This window comes from Aphelocoma coerulescens, chromosome 5, assembly GCF_041296385.1.
Source record: "Aphelocoma coerulescens isolate FSJ_1873_10779 chromosome 5, UR_Acoe_1.0, whole genome shotgun sequence".
Classification (NCBI taxonomy): Eukaryota; Metazoa; Chordata; class Aves; order Passeriformes; family Corvidae; genus Aphelocoma; species Aphelocoma coerulescens.
Window position 1 is genome coordinate 56,905,410 of NC_091019.1, and position 15,431 is coordinate 56,920,840.

Here is a 15,431-nt window from a genome sequence, read left to right on the forward strand (position 1 = left end):
ATTAGATCAACTTTGTATAGTTTATATATAAGAAAGTTCTCAATCTGATATGTATATGGAAAATTATATAATTTGCACAGCTACGAAGTTGTGGGAGGAAAAGTAAAGCCAACCACAAACTTACAGGAAAGCACACTTAGCTGTATAATATTTAGGAGCTCGAAGTTTAAAAATTTTGCATCCAAATGTAAATTGGTGCACTTGGATATGACCACCAAGGAGGGAAGTTGTTCCAGCTTCTGTCTTGACTTGGTGTATTGAGCATGATAAACTCTTCAGCTATGTGTAGAATTTTAAGAATATTTAATTCAATCTAAACCTTTTTGTATCAGTCTTTAATTTTGCTTGGAATTGTTGTCCTGAATTATGCGGAAAGGGTCTTTAAGTATTAAAAGCTGTCCGTTCAAATATTCTGGATTTAAAGTAGCCATTAATATGTCAAATTTTCAAATTAAAATATGCTTTCAAATTAGTGGAATAACTTTCTCCTAAGTGTAAATTTTTGTAACTCTGCAAATTACCTGAACCCATGCAGAGAACTTTGACAATAAATTTACACTCCGGTGAAGGAGGGTGGAAAGATAGCTGCCTAGTAAATTACAGTGCTCTGTCAAAAGAAGATTCAGGAAAATGTGACTTCCTCTGTTCATTACAGGCCTTTTGTATGCACACAGATCTGTAATGCCAGAGAGCTTTTTAGATTCAGAAGTAGTAACTTTTGAACACCTTGTGCTTGCATTTGCTCTAGAAGGTTGAGTCATGGCATTTAATTATGCCATATACTCATGTGTTACTTTAATATTTAAAACATTGTTTTCTGTGTTCAGTTTTGCATTATTAAAATGGCATAACATATGAGTGTTGAGAAAAGCTTGAGTGTGGGCTGCTTTGTTAAATGTGGGGGAAAAGAGCAAGAAGGTGTGAAGGTTGAAAGCAGTTGGGTGTGCTAGTGATTTCTTTTTCCACAAAGTTTCTTTTCCACTATGTCTGCTTTCCTTTTACTTAGTGGCTAAAATACTTGGGATAAGGCTACCTGTAATCTTAGATGGGGATCTATTAGATCTGTATCTCTCTTCAGCAGTAACCCAATAAAATGTTTCATTTATTTAGGTTTATTTATGAAACAGAACATCACAATGGCATAGCAGAATTACTGGAAATACTGGGAAGGTAAGTCATAGGTTTTGTTTAATTAAACTCACTTGATTTTAAGAGTAGACCTCAAAAATCAAGGGTGTTTTGTGTAAGATTGTAGAAACACAGAAAAAAATTGAACCTCGTGGCAATGGTTTTGGATGTGAATTTTTTTAATACTATTTTTAAGGTCTTATTTTCTGCTTAAGATTCTTGTAATTAACATTAGTTGTAAAGCAACTACCAGTAAAATGTAGTGAATTGAAATTTATTAAAAATCCTTCAACATCACTGAATACATAGTGGATAAACAAAGGAAACACAGGTTATGAAACTTCCGAAACCTCATTTTGCTAACCCAGTCATTTTTCAGATTTCAGTGATGTATCTGTAAGCCCTTGACACTAAAATGTTACAACTTAAAGCTGGTAGCCTCTTTGAAACTAGTGAGGTTTTTTATTAACCAATTTCTGTAATCCTGTGCAAGTGTCTGGCATTTTTTTATACATTAATACAGTGCAAAAACTCCGTTAGGTTTACTTTCTGGTATTTCCATATCTTTGCACATGGAAGGTCAGCAGGAGCAGGTTGCTCAGGGTTGTGTCTGGTCAGGCTTTGTATATTGCCAAGGATGAAGACCCCCACAACCTTCTGGACAAGGGGTTCCCATGTTTGACCACACTCACAATAAAAAGGAGTTTTTTATTCTCTTTGAATTATATATCCCATGTTTCGATTTGTCTCTTGCCCTTTCAATACACATCACTAAGAAGAGTCTGACTCTTCACACCATCCCTTCATGTATTTGTACATGTTGGTGTGATCCCCCTGAACCTTCTGTGATTCAGAGTAAACAACTTTTTCAGCCTCTCTGTGAATGTCAGATGCTCCAGCCTCTTCATTGCACTTTGCTGGACTCCCTCCAGTATGTCTGCATCCTTCTTGTCCTGGACACAGATGCCAGATGTCTCACCAGTGCTGAGCAGAGATGAAGGATCACTTACCTCAACTTACTGGCAATGCTGTTTAAATTGGAAGGATGTTTCAAAATTTCCTAGGTCTACGTTCCTGCCCAGAATAGTTCCTTAATTTTCTATTAAACATTCGGTGATTAAAGAAGTTATATATCCATCATGACTTCAACACACTGTACTCAAGTAATGCCCATCAAGACATACTGGAAACTGTAAAGCTTAAGTACTAGAATATGGAGCTAAATCTTCAAAACCATTATTGAGTCATCAGCTTTTTCATTCTTGGTTTTGTTAGGTTAGCTTTAAGTATTACAAATTTAAAAGTGAGGTTATTGGTTTGGTTTGGGGACTGTTTTTGCCCCCTCAGGCTTCCAAATCAAAATTTCTGTGAGCTCAGTGAGGCTTCTGAGCTGTAACTGTTCTGTATTGGTCATTCATCCAGTCCATTAGAAGTTTCACACAGCATGTTGTTGACACAGAGCTTCTTGTTCTAGTATTGTGAGTTTAGGTAAAGGTGCCATTGACCCAGTACTGAGCTACATCTGCACTCAGCTATAACTGATGGGATATCTTGTGTTGAGGTGCTGTTTGGTTGTACTCTAGGGCCTTGCAGAAATACTAATAGTTAAGCAGAAGTCATGTTTTGACTTGTCTGCTGTTCTAGTTTACCTCTTCTACATCCCATCTCTGTTTCACTTGTTAATACCACAAAGAAGCTGGGAGAAAGTTGTATTCAAAGCTTTGAATCAGTGAGTAGTTCATGGTGAAGTTTGAACTATAGGTACAGTTGTGCACAGCTTGGAAGAAGAATTTGAGACTTTTGAAAAACTTGGCTAAGGGATAGACAGAGATTGATTTGACTATTCTATTCATTTGTAAATATTAGAAAACAAGTGCTAAGTTCAAGATTTTTTGTATATCCTGTACATCAGTGCAGACTAATATATAATTACTGATTTTTATTTTTAAATTTCTTCCCTGGCAGCATAATTAATGGATTTGCCTTACCATTAAAAGAAGAGCACAAAATATTCCTATTGAAGGTTTTGTTACCATTGCACAAAGTGAAATCACTCAGTGTCTACCATCCACAGGTGAGTTTTGCTCGGTGCTTTTCATGCTAATGTTTAAGTAAGCTTGCTTGAAGAGGTTGGGAGATCCAAGTCAGTCTGCTGTGAGTTCAGTTCTAAGCTCCAAGACTTCCCTGCTAACCAGCCTCAGGGAAATCATTTAACACGTATGCCTGTAACGTTTCACTTGTTGATAGAAAAATTAAAAAGAAAACACGTCTGTACACAATAACACCTTTTTTTTTAAAAGCACTATAGTGTTTATAGATGAAACACATGTAGTTGGTTAATGTGAGAGTTCTTAGTATTTACCCACACAGAATTTTTTTTCTTGTCTGTTATGTTTAGACATAAAATATTGCAGAAAAGTGTGGTTTTAATAAATGTAATCTATAAACACTTTATTCTAAATTACATGAAGCAATTCGGCTGAATTCAGTTTGTTGATGTTTTGAAAGGAATTGGGAATTTACTAGGACATCATTTTTTAACTCAATAGATCTTTTTAGAAGTACACAAAAAAGGGAGCTTCTGAGCTGTATCTTTTCTGTGCTAAATTTAGTTCCATTCAGAATTTCTAGAGGAGTGGGAAATCATAGAGTGTGAGAGAAAATACAGTATTGTTGTGATATGCTGAATTTTCCCTTTGAGAGATTGTTACACAACTTTCGGGGTTTTGATTTGAAAGTTCAATATTTACTATGTAGTTTGAGTACTCCAAATTCTAAGTACCATTTCTTCAAATAAAATTACTAACAGCTTGTATTTTTAAGAATACCATTTGTATAATTACAATTCTCTAGCAATTGGAGATGCTTATAAGCATTTGCTTTGGATCTTGTTTTCAGGGACTTCCATCAGTTGCTGTTGAAGTAGTAGGGTAAAACACTTCCCATTTCAAAATTTATTTTTTATTTCCTTATGTCATGAACAAAACCTGTTGAGGGTGTGTACAGCAAGACCTTTTTAATAATCTCAGCTAGCGCAGATGCCTGTGATCATCGGCTTTTCTACTGACCTGAGACATACCATTATCTGTTCCCCTTAAATCACAAAGTAATTCTCCAAAACCTTCAGCTGGCTTGCATTGGTTTTCAGCATCAGGAAAAACAGGGTAGTGACCTAGGGATGCCTCTCTAACATGTCCTACTGAATGAAATGGGAAAGTACTTCAGGTGAGTTTAGTGTGTGAAACGCCGGAGTAAACCCATAAAAATTCACATTGAAACCATGGCAGATACTCAGAAGGATTTGCTGCCAGATACATACATGGAGAAAGTTAATTTCTGTGTTAAATCAAATTTACTTCAGAATTGGGAAGAACAGTAGCTGTAGTATTCTTGGCGCATTCCTCAAGTTATTGTGGGGCATTCTTGGCAGGAATCATCAAAAGAAGAAAAGAAATTGGTTCATCAGCTGAGCTTCAATAAATGGAGAGACTTTAGGAAGATGGTTAAACAGTTTGTGAGGTGTGCGGTGATCTCCCCACTTATTTTGGGACTGTTGGCCTATGGAATGAAAGGGATGTAATAGTTCATTAGTCACGGGTGGACAGTCTCATTCTCAGCATTGCAGTTGGTAAATACTGTAATTCAGCCTCTGGTTGCATCAGCTTACACTGATAGGCATAGTTATCTTTAGTTGTCGTATATAAAAAATCCTAAGATTTACAACTGTTCACTGCACTTTTATCTAGCTTAGGTTATGAAATAGAAAATACTAAACCAGCACGGGACACCAAAATGTTAGCGAGTGGAAAGCACTCTAGAGGACAAGATTGGGATTTTTAAATCCTGTGTTTGAAAAGATGAAGTGTGGTGTAATGCAAAGTACTAGGTCTAAAAAGTTGTGTGTCTATATTATAAAAGTCATCAGGTTGTGTGTGTCTGTATTATAACAGAAAAAGGTGAGGACAGACTTGGAAAGGTTGGAAAGACTTGGTAGAGCCCATTTAGCCTTCTGTTTAAATTGTCTGCCCAATAGGTTGGGGGTTTTTTTTAAATTACAGAAGAACCTTGTGGTTTTATTTGAAGAATTCAAAGTTATTCTTGACTTATGGAAGTGATTTCAAGATGTGTTCAGTTTTATAGTGAAAATTAATAAAACTCTTTTTTTCTTTTACTGTAGCTGGCGTACTGTGTAGTTCAGTTTTTAGAAAAGGACAGCACACTTACAGAACCAGTAAGTTTATCTTGCTAATATTACATATTTTGAACTATTAATATTAATATACCTTACATCTGTCTGAATGTTTAAGGAGGTTTGGGGAACAAAGTATTTATATGTAATCATTTATATTAGAGTCAAATATTTAACCATTTTTATCTATCAAATACAGTTTTTTCCAACAGTCCTTTGGAATATCCAAAATGAATAAAAACAACATTAATAGCATAGGTCTTACAAAGAGACCAGATTTTATTTTGCTTATTTTGTTCTGGCTGAGCAGATAGGAGATGGTAGATCCAGAAGCAGTTTAGTCAGAAATTAGCTTGCCTGAATTGTGCTCTGTTGAGAGATGGATGTTACGATGGAACACAAATTTCTGACACACAGCTACCTATTGGTGCAAGGCTTTTGAGTCAGGTCCTATTCATGTCTACCAGCTTTGGACAAAATCAGACTTTGGTCTGGCTGCACATAATTGCATGGATGAATAATTTTAACCATCCTCTGTAGTATCTAGTGGTTTGCCTCATTGCACCCAGTAGCAAGTAGGTGAGAACTAATCTGTTTAATCAGGAGATCAGTAAAACAATTGCTACTAACAAAAGTGCACATTATTAGATTATGACCATTTCCATTGTAAAATGGGAAACTGGATTTCTTGAAACAAATGGAAGTATGCACCTGAGCAAGAGTTATCTTCTAGCTGGAGCTTTTAGTATTTATTAAGATAGCAAATGTCAAACATTCTATCATTTGTACTATATGGGATCTTGAAGTCTTAGCTTTCTTCCAGACATCAGATAGGATGTTGGATATTTCCTGGTAGAAATCTGAACTAACATGCAACCAAGTTTGTTTCATTTTTTTGATCCCTAATTAGTACATGATTACAACATTCTTTAAAAACTTAGCACATGCATTAGCAAAGTACCAAGTTCCTCTTCAAAAGATTCTGGTCCTTTCAAATTTAAATGTTTTGCTTCTCCTTATAGTTGTCACATGAGATTTTTTGACATCTTATTTTTAAAAATCTGCGTCTATTAACCAAGGCTTCATTGAGGACATACTGTCTGCTTTCATGATTAAATAATACATACGTGAACGATGCACTTCTCAGAGTTGTTTTGCCAGTGATGATATTAAATATTGCTTATAGCTTTTATAGTAAAAAATCATAGAGTCGTAGAACGGTGGTTTGAGTGTTCATGGTTTGGTACGTAAGCAAGCTGGGTGACTAATTTATTAATCATGAAGAAAGTTAAGACTAAGATTAGTTGACTAATAAGATAGTCAAATCAAGCTCAAAGTTTAGGATCAACATAGCTAGAGTAGTTGGTCACCTGTCAATTCAGGCATTTTTAGTAAATATTTTGTTAAAATATATTGATAGAACTTAATTGCTTGAGTTTTGGAGTACATCCCCAGGAAGGTAGAGATTTAAAGCTGCTGTCACTTAAGTGGCAGGTAATGTTCCTGATAATGTAGTAGCAGATTTGCACTTCGATCATGTTAAGTTAGATGTTAAATTTTTTCTCTAGTATTTTGATTATTATTTTTGAACATGTCTTTTAGACACTGTTTTTTGAAGAAATGGATTTAGACCTATTAACAGTTATTTCTGTGACACTGAACTATGTCTGTTCACTGCTGTTAAATGGGACGAGAAATCACGAGTTTTGTGTTCTGCTTAAAATACCAGACTAATTAATGCATTATAATTCGGCTCAAGGTAAAGTGATATTACCATGAAATTATTTTATCTTTGTCTCTACAGGTGGTAATGGCACTGCTGAAATACTGGCCAAAGACTCACAGTCCAAAAGAAGTCATGTTTTTAAATGAACTAGAAGAAATTTTAGATGTTATTGAACCATCTGAATTTGTAAAAGTTATGGAGCCTCTCTTCAGACAGCTAGCCAAATGTGTGTCCAGTCCACACTTTCAGGTCTGTATTTACTGCATGTACAATGATATCAGAATTTTTGTAAAGCAGACTTGTAATGTGGTATTATTCATCATAATGAATTTTATTTGTTGCAAAGAAGTCTTCAATTCTATGTCAAGTTTCAGGGATCCAAACACTAGTTTTACTGTTCCTTTTCAAGAGTGCAATATGTGCATTCGTGTTGGGTGATTCACTTCAGTGTTATGCTTAACATGCAAAAGCTGAAAAACTCAGTGTTTTCACAAGTACCTGAACCCTTTTAGTACATTGTTAGCATTTCATTGCTTGTAATAGAGTTCTACAAATACTCATTCTTTTGGAAAGTATTTCTTTGCTTGACTTTCAGAGTTTATGGGTTATAGATTGAATCATGTCCCTATCAAGGAAAAAAGCAGTTTTTCCATCTCTCTTCCCATCAGGTCCATGACTCTCATTTGCACTACAAAATCAAGTCTGAGTTGCAACTTCTTTTACCTTTCCCTTATATTTTCCAAATGTTGTAATTATTTGCTCTGTAAGAGATTGAAGAAGTGTTCCTTTTTTCATGTCGTCTTAGGTTGCAGAGCGAGCATTATACTACTGGAATAATGAATATATTATGAGTTTAATTAGTGATAATGCAGCAAAGATTTTACCCATCATGTTTCCATCCTTGTACCGGAATTCAAAGACGCATTGGAATAAGTAAGAAACACTTGTACAAATTTCTGCTACTTCACTTATGTGTAGTTCTAGGCTTAAGAGTTCAGATGTGTGAGTTGCTAGTTTAACAGTGTGTTGAGCTGTTTATTCTATGACATTGAAGTTGCCGGATAAAGAGACTTATTTTTGTCAATTTCTAGGAAGTATTAAGAATTGAGGAAGATAGCTTTTCCTTTTTTCATTAAACAAGAAAGAGTGTTTTTAGTGCATCTAATCCATGACATTCTTCTATAAATATGAAGTGAATTTGTCATTCATCTGTAGTTCAGATACTTCTAAAGACTAACTTTGATTTCTGATCACTAACCTCTTTGCTAATTTGCCTTTCTTCTGCATTCTAGTGAAATATCTTGTAAATCTGATCATTTTTTCCTTCCATTTTGTTTTCTTTTTTTTAATCTTTTTTCTTTATTCTCCACTGATTATTTTCACTTTTTTCCCCACAATAACTGAGTACTTACGCATGAAAACAGTCCTGGTCAGCTCCCTTCTGCAGCTGTTCCATTGTAAAGTGCTTCTTTGTTTGAGCTATTGTGCAACTTCTGGGGTAGTGACAGTATCCCAGTCTGGCTCTAACTGTGAATTGAGGACTGCTGGTAGGCAGGCCAAGAATGAGTAATCAGTCTGCAATTAAACACTGGGAAAGAAATGGAAAATAAAGTGATGTTAAAGTGGTTGCTTACTGTCGCTGGGTGCAAGCAGTAACAAATAATGTACTCATTAATAAAATTCCAATTCAATGATGCAATTATACATAGTAAATGTGGGTTGCTGTTGGTTGTTTTTTTCTGACTTTCAAGGTCATGCATTCATTTTGTTCTGAGCAAAAGTCATGCTACCCACTACAGCTGCACTCTTACTTGTAACTCCATGTATTATACAAAGTAATCATTTAACCAATTGCTTTTTGAGCAGTGGTACATCGTAGCCTGGAACTGTAAATTAATCCATAAAAATGCTTCATAAAGCAGATTAGTTATGTGTAATTTTTGTGATGTTTTCAGCTTTACTTTTCTAACACATTTCTAAAGAGTCCTGGCCTAATTGTGTTGAAGTAAGTGCTGTTGCTGTGTGGCAGTTTTCAAAATGAATGGTGTCTTTTCTACACTCCTTTTAATCACTAACCCGTTTTTTCTTGAATTTATCAGTTGCCAGTAAGTTACTTACATCAAGATCTTTAATGTCATCTTGCTGTTTTTCTAATAACCCTAATGGGATTACTGTCAGCTACTAAATTTCACAACTACCCCTGTATTGATACATGTAGTATTAGGAGTGAAGTTCAAACATCAGAAGTGCGAGTGATGAGTAGTACTACAGAGTAAGAAAACTGCATTCGAAGTTGGTAATTTTAGTACTTGTATTAGGCCTCTTGTGGGTAAATTGAAACTTCCACTAATTAATTTTGTTTCCACTTATTCTGAAATTATGTAATTTTCCAGTTATGTAGGCTATTGGCTACTGTTGACCAGAAAAAGTAGATTTCAAAGTTTAAAGTACTCTTGAGTTTCAACCAGAAGTTTTACTTATAGGACAATACATGGCTTGATATACAATGCTCTGAAACTCTTCATGGAGATGAACCAAAAACTGTTCGATGACTGCACACAGCAATTTAAAGCAGAAAAACTGAAGTAAGTTTTCATGTCAGTGTGTCTGTCTGTTCTTGAGTAATTTGTTAAGAGTGCTTTAGCTCTGAAAAAACACTGTGTCGTTAGTGGGAAGTTGCCCATTTGATTCCAGTACAGCAGTTTCAAAGTTGACTTGCTGAAACTTCTTATATGTGAACTGTAAATCTTCTTAACGATAAGGTGTCTCATGTAGGCTTAGACCTAATACTTCTGGGGTCACCATCTTCCTAAAAATTCAGGTTTTTCAGGACACTGCTAATCGTGGAGCCCAGTGTAGAGGATCTGTTTGACAGTTCAGTTCACATTCTGTATTTATTTTTGCATACTTTATTTACCCAGTGTTACTTCCTTTCATGTTGTCACTCAGTTTGTCCCAAAATACTTTCCCAGTATTTTTCAGCATTGCATTGTGTGTGAGCATATCTTCATATTTTTATAAAACTTACTGAAATTCAAGTTGTTACTCTGTTGTATAGTACAGGTCTGTAGTGTAGACTTTATTTGACAGAAGAATCCTGCTAAAATGAGATAGAGAAGTCAGAAGTATTAATGGTTTGGGTCTCATTTTAGGGGCTGAAAGCAGTTAGAAAGTGGGTACTGAAAATACCTGGATTTTACTTTTATTTTAAATTTCAAAGTAAATAGGGATTCTTCAAATAGTGGTTCAGATTATACACCTATTTTAAACTGATATACTGGAAGTAGTACAGATTCTCAACATAGATTGATTTGTCCAAGTTTTGAAGTGCCTTATTACAATTCAAGTAGAAATGAGCTTGTACTGTAACTAATTCTTAAGGTGTGTGTGTTTATAGATGACAAAATATGAGCATTGGCTCTTCAAAAAAAGACTGTAATTCTCTTTTCCCTGATTGCAAGTATGTGGAATCCCTGTTAAATGAGAAATCAAATCTTTTCTTCTCTGATTTTTAGAAGTTTTTATGATGGTGTTCTGAGTGTGAATTAAAGCAGGCAGAGTGCTGAGCAATGTCGTAGCAACACAAAACCAAAACAAAAAATCTCCCACCACGTAAGAACTGAAAAGGGGAATGGTTAAGGAGGTCCTACCTCCCATCTTGAATTAACTTAACTGAGAGCTGGAGGCAAATTGTGTATGTGCTTGGATATAGCTGCTCTTCCATTTTTTTTCTTGACATTTGAATCGTCTGCTCTGTGCATTGAAGCCTGAGAGCGTTTTTAGCACTCCTAGTTCAGGGTTCTTTTAAATTCCACCAGCCTTCAAAGACAGGTGATCATTCTAGTCTCTGCAAGAAGATGTTTGTTTGTAAGAAGGGTAAACAAACCCTAGATTTTACAATTTCAGATTGCATTAGAAATAAGAAAACAAACCTTTTCTACTCTATAAAAATTTTTTTAAAAGCATTTATGTCATTCCTCTGGACTTGCTACTCTGTAGAATGAGCATGGTTTTTATTGAGTACTCTGATAGAATTCAATTCAAAATGTCTCTGTGCCTTTTCCTTTAACCTATTACCTGAAGCCATTGGGCTGACAGTAAAAATCTCTGCCCTTCCCATGGTCAGTTATTCATTTCTTATTTATCAATATAGAATTCTAATATTATAAATAAAACACAAACGTGCTTTCAGCCTAGATCAAAACTTTCCTGTTTTAATTTTAACTTTTAACAATGTGCATGTACTAAAGATAAACTGATACCAGCCAGTTTGTTGCTTTCATGAGAAAATCTTGAGTTTTTTCCCTTTTATTGTTGATTTGAGATCATGGGGTATTGATACGATGCAAATTAACCTGTCAACAGCGGTATTTTGGGCAGTAGACTCAAACAGGTATAGCTAAATAACTTATTCTGTTGAATTCTTTTACTTCTGTATAATTTTTGTTTTTTTTCAGAGAGAAGCTAAAATTGAAGGAACGGGAAGAAGCATGGGTTAAAATAGAAAATCTAGCCAAATCAAATCCCCAGGTATTTAGAAAAGATTAACAATGATCATGTTTAAATACTCTGGTTTTGTTAAATATCAGTGGGGAAAGCAGGTCTGGCTGATCATGGAAATAAAGGAATTTCACTAATTGTATTATGAAAGATACAAAATAAAAGTACTTTTCAAATTTGTAACCTTTCTCTTGTGCAAGTAATTATTTTTTTTTAAAAAGGTTTCTGAAAACTATGATATGAAGTACTTTTTCATTTTCTTATAATAGGACTTACACCATATTGTGGTTTGAAAAGTTAATGTGCAAAATTATGGAAAAATATAGAGAGGCCATAATTGGTTTTTCTTGAAAAGCTGTTTTGCAAACAATAAATTACAAAAGAGATCTTTCTGCCAACTGTGAGTTATGACTGGTCAGTTTTCCTTTGTGTCAAATGGATTAAAATAACGCTGTATGTTCCTGTCTGCTGCATTTGTTCTCCTGCCTGCACTGGGCCAGTCTGCTGGTGAACCTACTCCTCAGGTCTTTCCTAAAGGAAAACATCCTGTCCAGCATTACTTGATGTAACTCCCAAGTATGATAAAGAAACAAAGGTCCTTTAGACTATTCATTATATTTTAAAATTATGGGAGAACGGAGTGGTTTGGCTTGGGTTCCCCACCCCCTTCGTTTGTTTGGAGAATGCTGTCAGCTTTTCTTTATCTCAATCATACAGTTTGCTGCTATGAAGAAAAAAACCTCCAAACATTTAAACTACTTTGCAGCCAGAATTTTATTATACTGAAGTAAGAAACCTTATGTACTGTGTATTTCCAACACCATCTAGCTGAGTTTAAAATGGTGGAAGAGGGAGAAATGGTACTCTAAACAGAAAAGGGACACTTTCTGTTCTCAGTGCTATTTTAAAATAGAAAGTATGAGGTAATCTCTTTTTCTAAGAAGATGAAATTCGTAAATGTTTTTTTCATCTTGGGTCATTTGTCAGGGAACAATTACTAAACTGCTTAAATAAAATCTATTAAAATTAATAAAATTTCAGTTGACAACAGATCAGTTAAATTAATCAAAAAGGGCTATTCATATGAAAGCAGTAATTGACTTTGAGTGGCAAAACATTTCTCTAGTGACATAAGTCCTACAAAAGCCTTGCTTGAAGAGTTACTGATATACATGGTCATTTGCTATTACAAATGATGAGCTATTGCATGTTTGGCTAAGTAAGTGGATTGAGTTGTAGAAAAATTCAGAGTTCTACATTGTCAATTTCCTTTTCTTCCCAAACAACTTTTTGTAAGTACATTTTCTGATACCAGTTAACACTACATGTATACCATACGTTCTGCATAGTCTGCTTGAAGAAAGCTAGTAACTGGAAGCAAATTAAAATAAAAATAACTAATTTTAACACTGAGTGCTCCACTGAATTGACATAAGGATATAAATGCTTTTCATGCTCTAGATAATGGATTTTTAGGGGTTTCTTTTTTCCTGGAATTTCTGTGAACTTTTTCGTTTGTCTAATGACTGATGATTCTTTTTGTTCAGAGTTGTTCCTGATTCTGCAAGACACAAAAATACAATTTAAGATTTTCTATCATTGTAATTATATTTGTTAAGTCCTTGCTGTTAGGGGTTTTTCTAATTTTTCTCATCTGCATTAAATTGTTGGTACACTCAGATTTTAAAATACTTGTGAGGAAAAACTGATGAAAAAGTCTGTGTGTGCACGTAAATAAGTTCTGAATTTAAAACTATATACACCTCATCTGAATTAGAATAAGATCTGAAGTATTGAGATTACTGGACAACAAAGATTTTTTTTTCTTTAATTTCTAAAAGACTTTTGTAAATTTTGCTTTCTGAAGACAGGAAAGTTTAATATTTTGGTTTGAAATTACATTAAATGTATGTTAGGTATATTTGGTCTCTTAACAGTGTATTTCCTCTTCCAACACAAAATTGCACCAGCAAATAAAATGATTGTGTTTGGATTACTACACTGTTCACAGATCACTTAACAACATATTAATAAGGTTTCAGATAACTGATTGCCAAAGTAGATATTCAATACTGACAAAATCTGAGTATTTTAAAATTGAGTCTCAGATAATCAAACCATCCTTTTTTTTTTATGCTGTCTATTTTTCAGCAGGATATTTCTGCCAAGTGAAAAGTATTGGAGTTCCATTCTAAAATTTATTACATAGTCCCTGGAAGCATAATATATTAAACTTAATCTCAAATAACTAGTAGTCATATCATTCAAATGCTCAAATACACTCTTAGTATTTAGATATTACTACTAAGAATGATTATTTTAACACTTTGCATTTTATTAGTACCCAACATATAGTGACACGAGTTTGCTGAACAGTCCTGTTGCAATGGAAACAGATGGGCCTTTAATTGAAGATTTGCAGACGCTCAAAAAGACAGTGAAAGAAGAGGCTTGTCAGGTAAAGCCTTGTGAAGATAGCAAAGTACTCCAATTTATCAATTCATTTAAGTGACTATTAATCATAAACTTGGGTTATATTTTCAGCCCTGTAACCATTTATTCTTGAGTAATACACTTCATTAGAGCTGCTACTTTCAAGTGATAGTATAGCAGCCAGAAATAGTGTTGTTTCTAGTGCCTGTGAATCTGCTATATGGTCTCTTTTAAGGTTTCTTCTACAGAAACTTTAATTTTCACTTAGGAATAGCTTTTTGTGTCATTATGGGAACAATGATTCTGCTTTAAGGAGAGTGAAAACTATAGGTAAAATCTATGACATCATGTTCTAGTCTCATTTCTATGTAACAGTTTTATCTTTCATAAGAAAAGCTTGTCAGTACTAGAATCTGAATGTATGTTATACATTTTTGTTTGTTATTCAGAGCCTTGTTTGTGGCTGAAGCTCTTGTGCTTTGAAAAAATATGTAAAGTCTGTGTCTTGCCCACTCATGGGTCTTCTTCCTCAGTCCACCATCTGTCAGATTCCGTTACCCCATGCAGGGTGAGGATTCTCAAGGTCATTTCCATCCTTTTGTCTGTAGCTAATGCTCAGTAATATTCATGTCTTTTTAATTTAACATCAGTTAAGTGGAATTAGAATATCAATGTTGAAACTAGAGATTTCAACTTGGAGCTGGTTGAAAATGGAGAGATGCCAGGTAGCATTGCAGAATCACTAAGATTTCTGGTAGGAATGTGTACTATATGGTACTATAAATCTGTCTGAATCCAGCAAAGTCTAAGACTGGAGAAATGGAGCCAGAAAAAAAAAGTTGAGTTTGGAGATAAAGTCAGTTAATTTAAACCAGTAAGACATTTAATAAAAATAAGCGTGTGGTCAACCTAACTTGCTAAATTACTGTCTTAAAATTCCAGTGTCATTATCCTGCAAGATTATATTTTATTTGTTATATGGCATTTTGGATGAAGGTTGGAATTAAAAGAAACGCTGGAATGCAAAGACACACTCAAGGATCTCTGTTTTTTAAACACTTGTCTATGTTGTGGATCCCTGTGCATTATATGTAAATCTTGGTGGCTGAATTACTTCCCTCTCCAGGGCAATGAACAAGAGTAGCATTCTCCTGAATGGGAATGATGGTTAGAGCTAGTCAGTGAGAAGCACTGGGCTTACTAAAGTTTCTAAACCTCTGCCTTTCTTCATACGGTGGATAGCTTAGCCAGGCCCACAGGAGGGAGAATGGGGCCTCCTTTCACTTGCTTCAGAGCCTAGAACCAGTTCTAGTAGAGAAAGGTGCATACAAAATTATTTAAAAGAATTAGTACTGTTTAAGTTTAAAGTTGTGTTGATCACAGTGTCTATCTTTGTGCTATTTCCTAACACTTAACTATTTTCTCAGGGTTTATGAGACCTTGGTTCACTTTCTA

General features: G+C 34.7%; 1 protein-coding gene across 4 annotated transcripts in view; it reads left to right on the forward strand.

Annotated features, from left to right (window-relative positions):
* The window catches only part of PPP2R5C (protein phosphatase 2 regulatory subunit B'gamma), a 77,983-nt gene that overhangs the window by 59,378 nt on the left and 3,174 nt on the right, over positions 1-15,431 (forward strand). For 3 of the 4 annotated variants that reach the window (XM_069018278.1, XM_069018279.1, XM_069018281.1), the window contains 8 exons: positions 1,111-1,170; positions 3,094-3,202; positions 5,306-5,359; positions 7,122-7,292; positions 7,849-7,976; positions 9,527-9,628; positions 11,501-11,573; positions 13,885-14,001. In XM_069018278.1, the coding sequence (XP_068874379.1) occupies positions 1,111-1,170; positions 3,094-3,202; positions 5,306-5,359; positions 7,122-7,292; positions 7,849-7,976; positions 9,527-9,628; positions 11,501-11,573; positions 13,885-14,001 (814 nt within the window). The remainder of the gene's footprint in view (positions 1-1,110; positions 1,171-3,093; positions 3,203-5,305; positions 5,360-7,121; positions 7,293-7,848; positions 7,977-9,526; positions 9,629-11,500; positions 11,574-13,884; positions 14,002-15,431) is intronic. The other variant, XM_069018280.1, reaches the window with a different exon arrangement.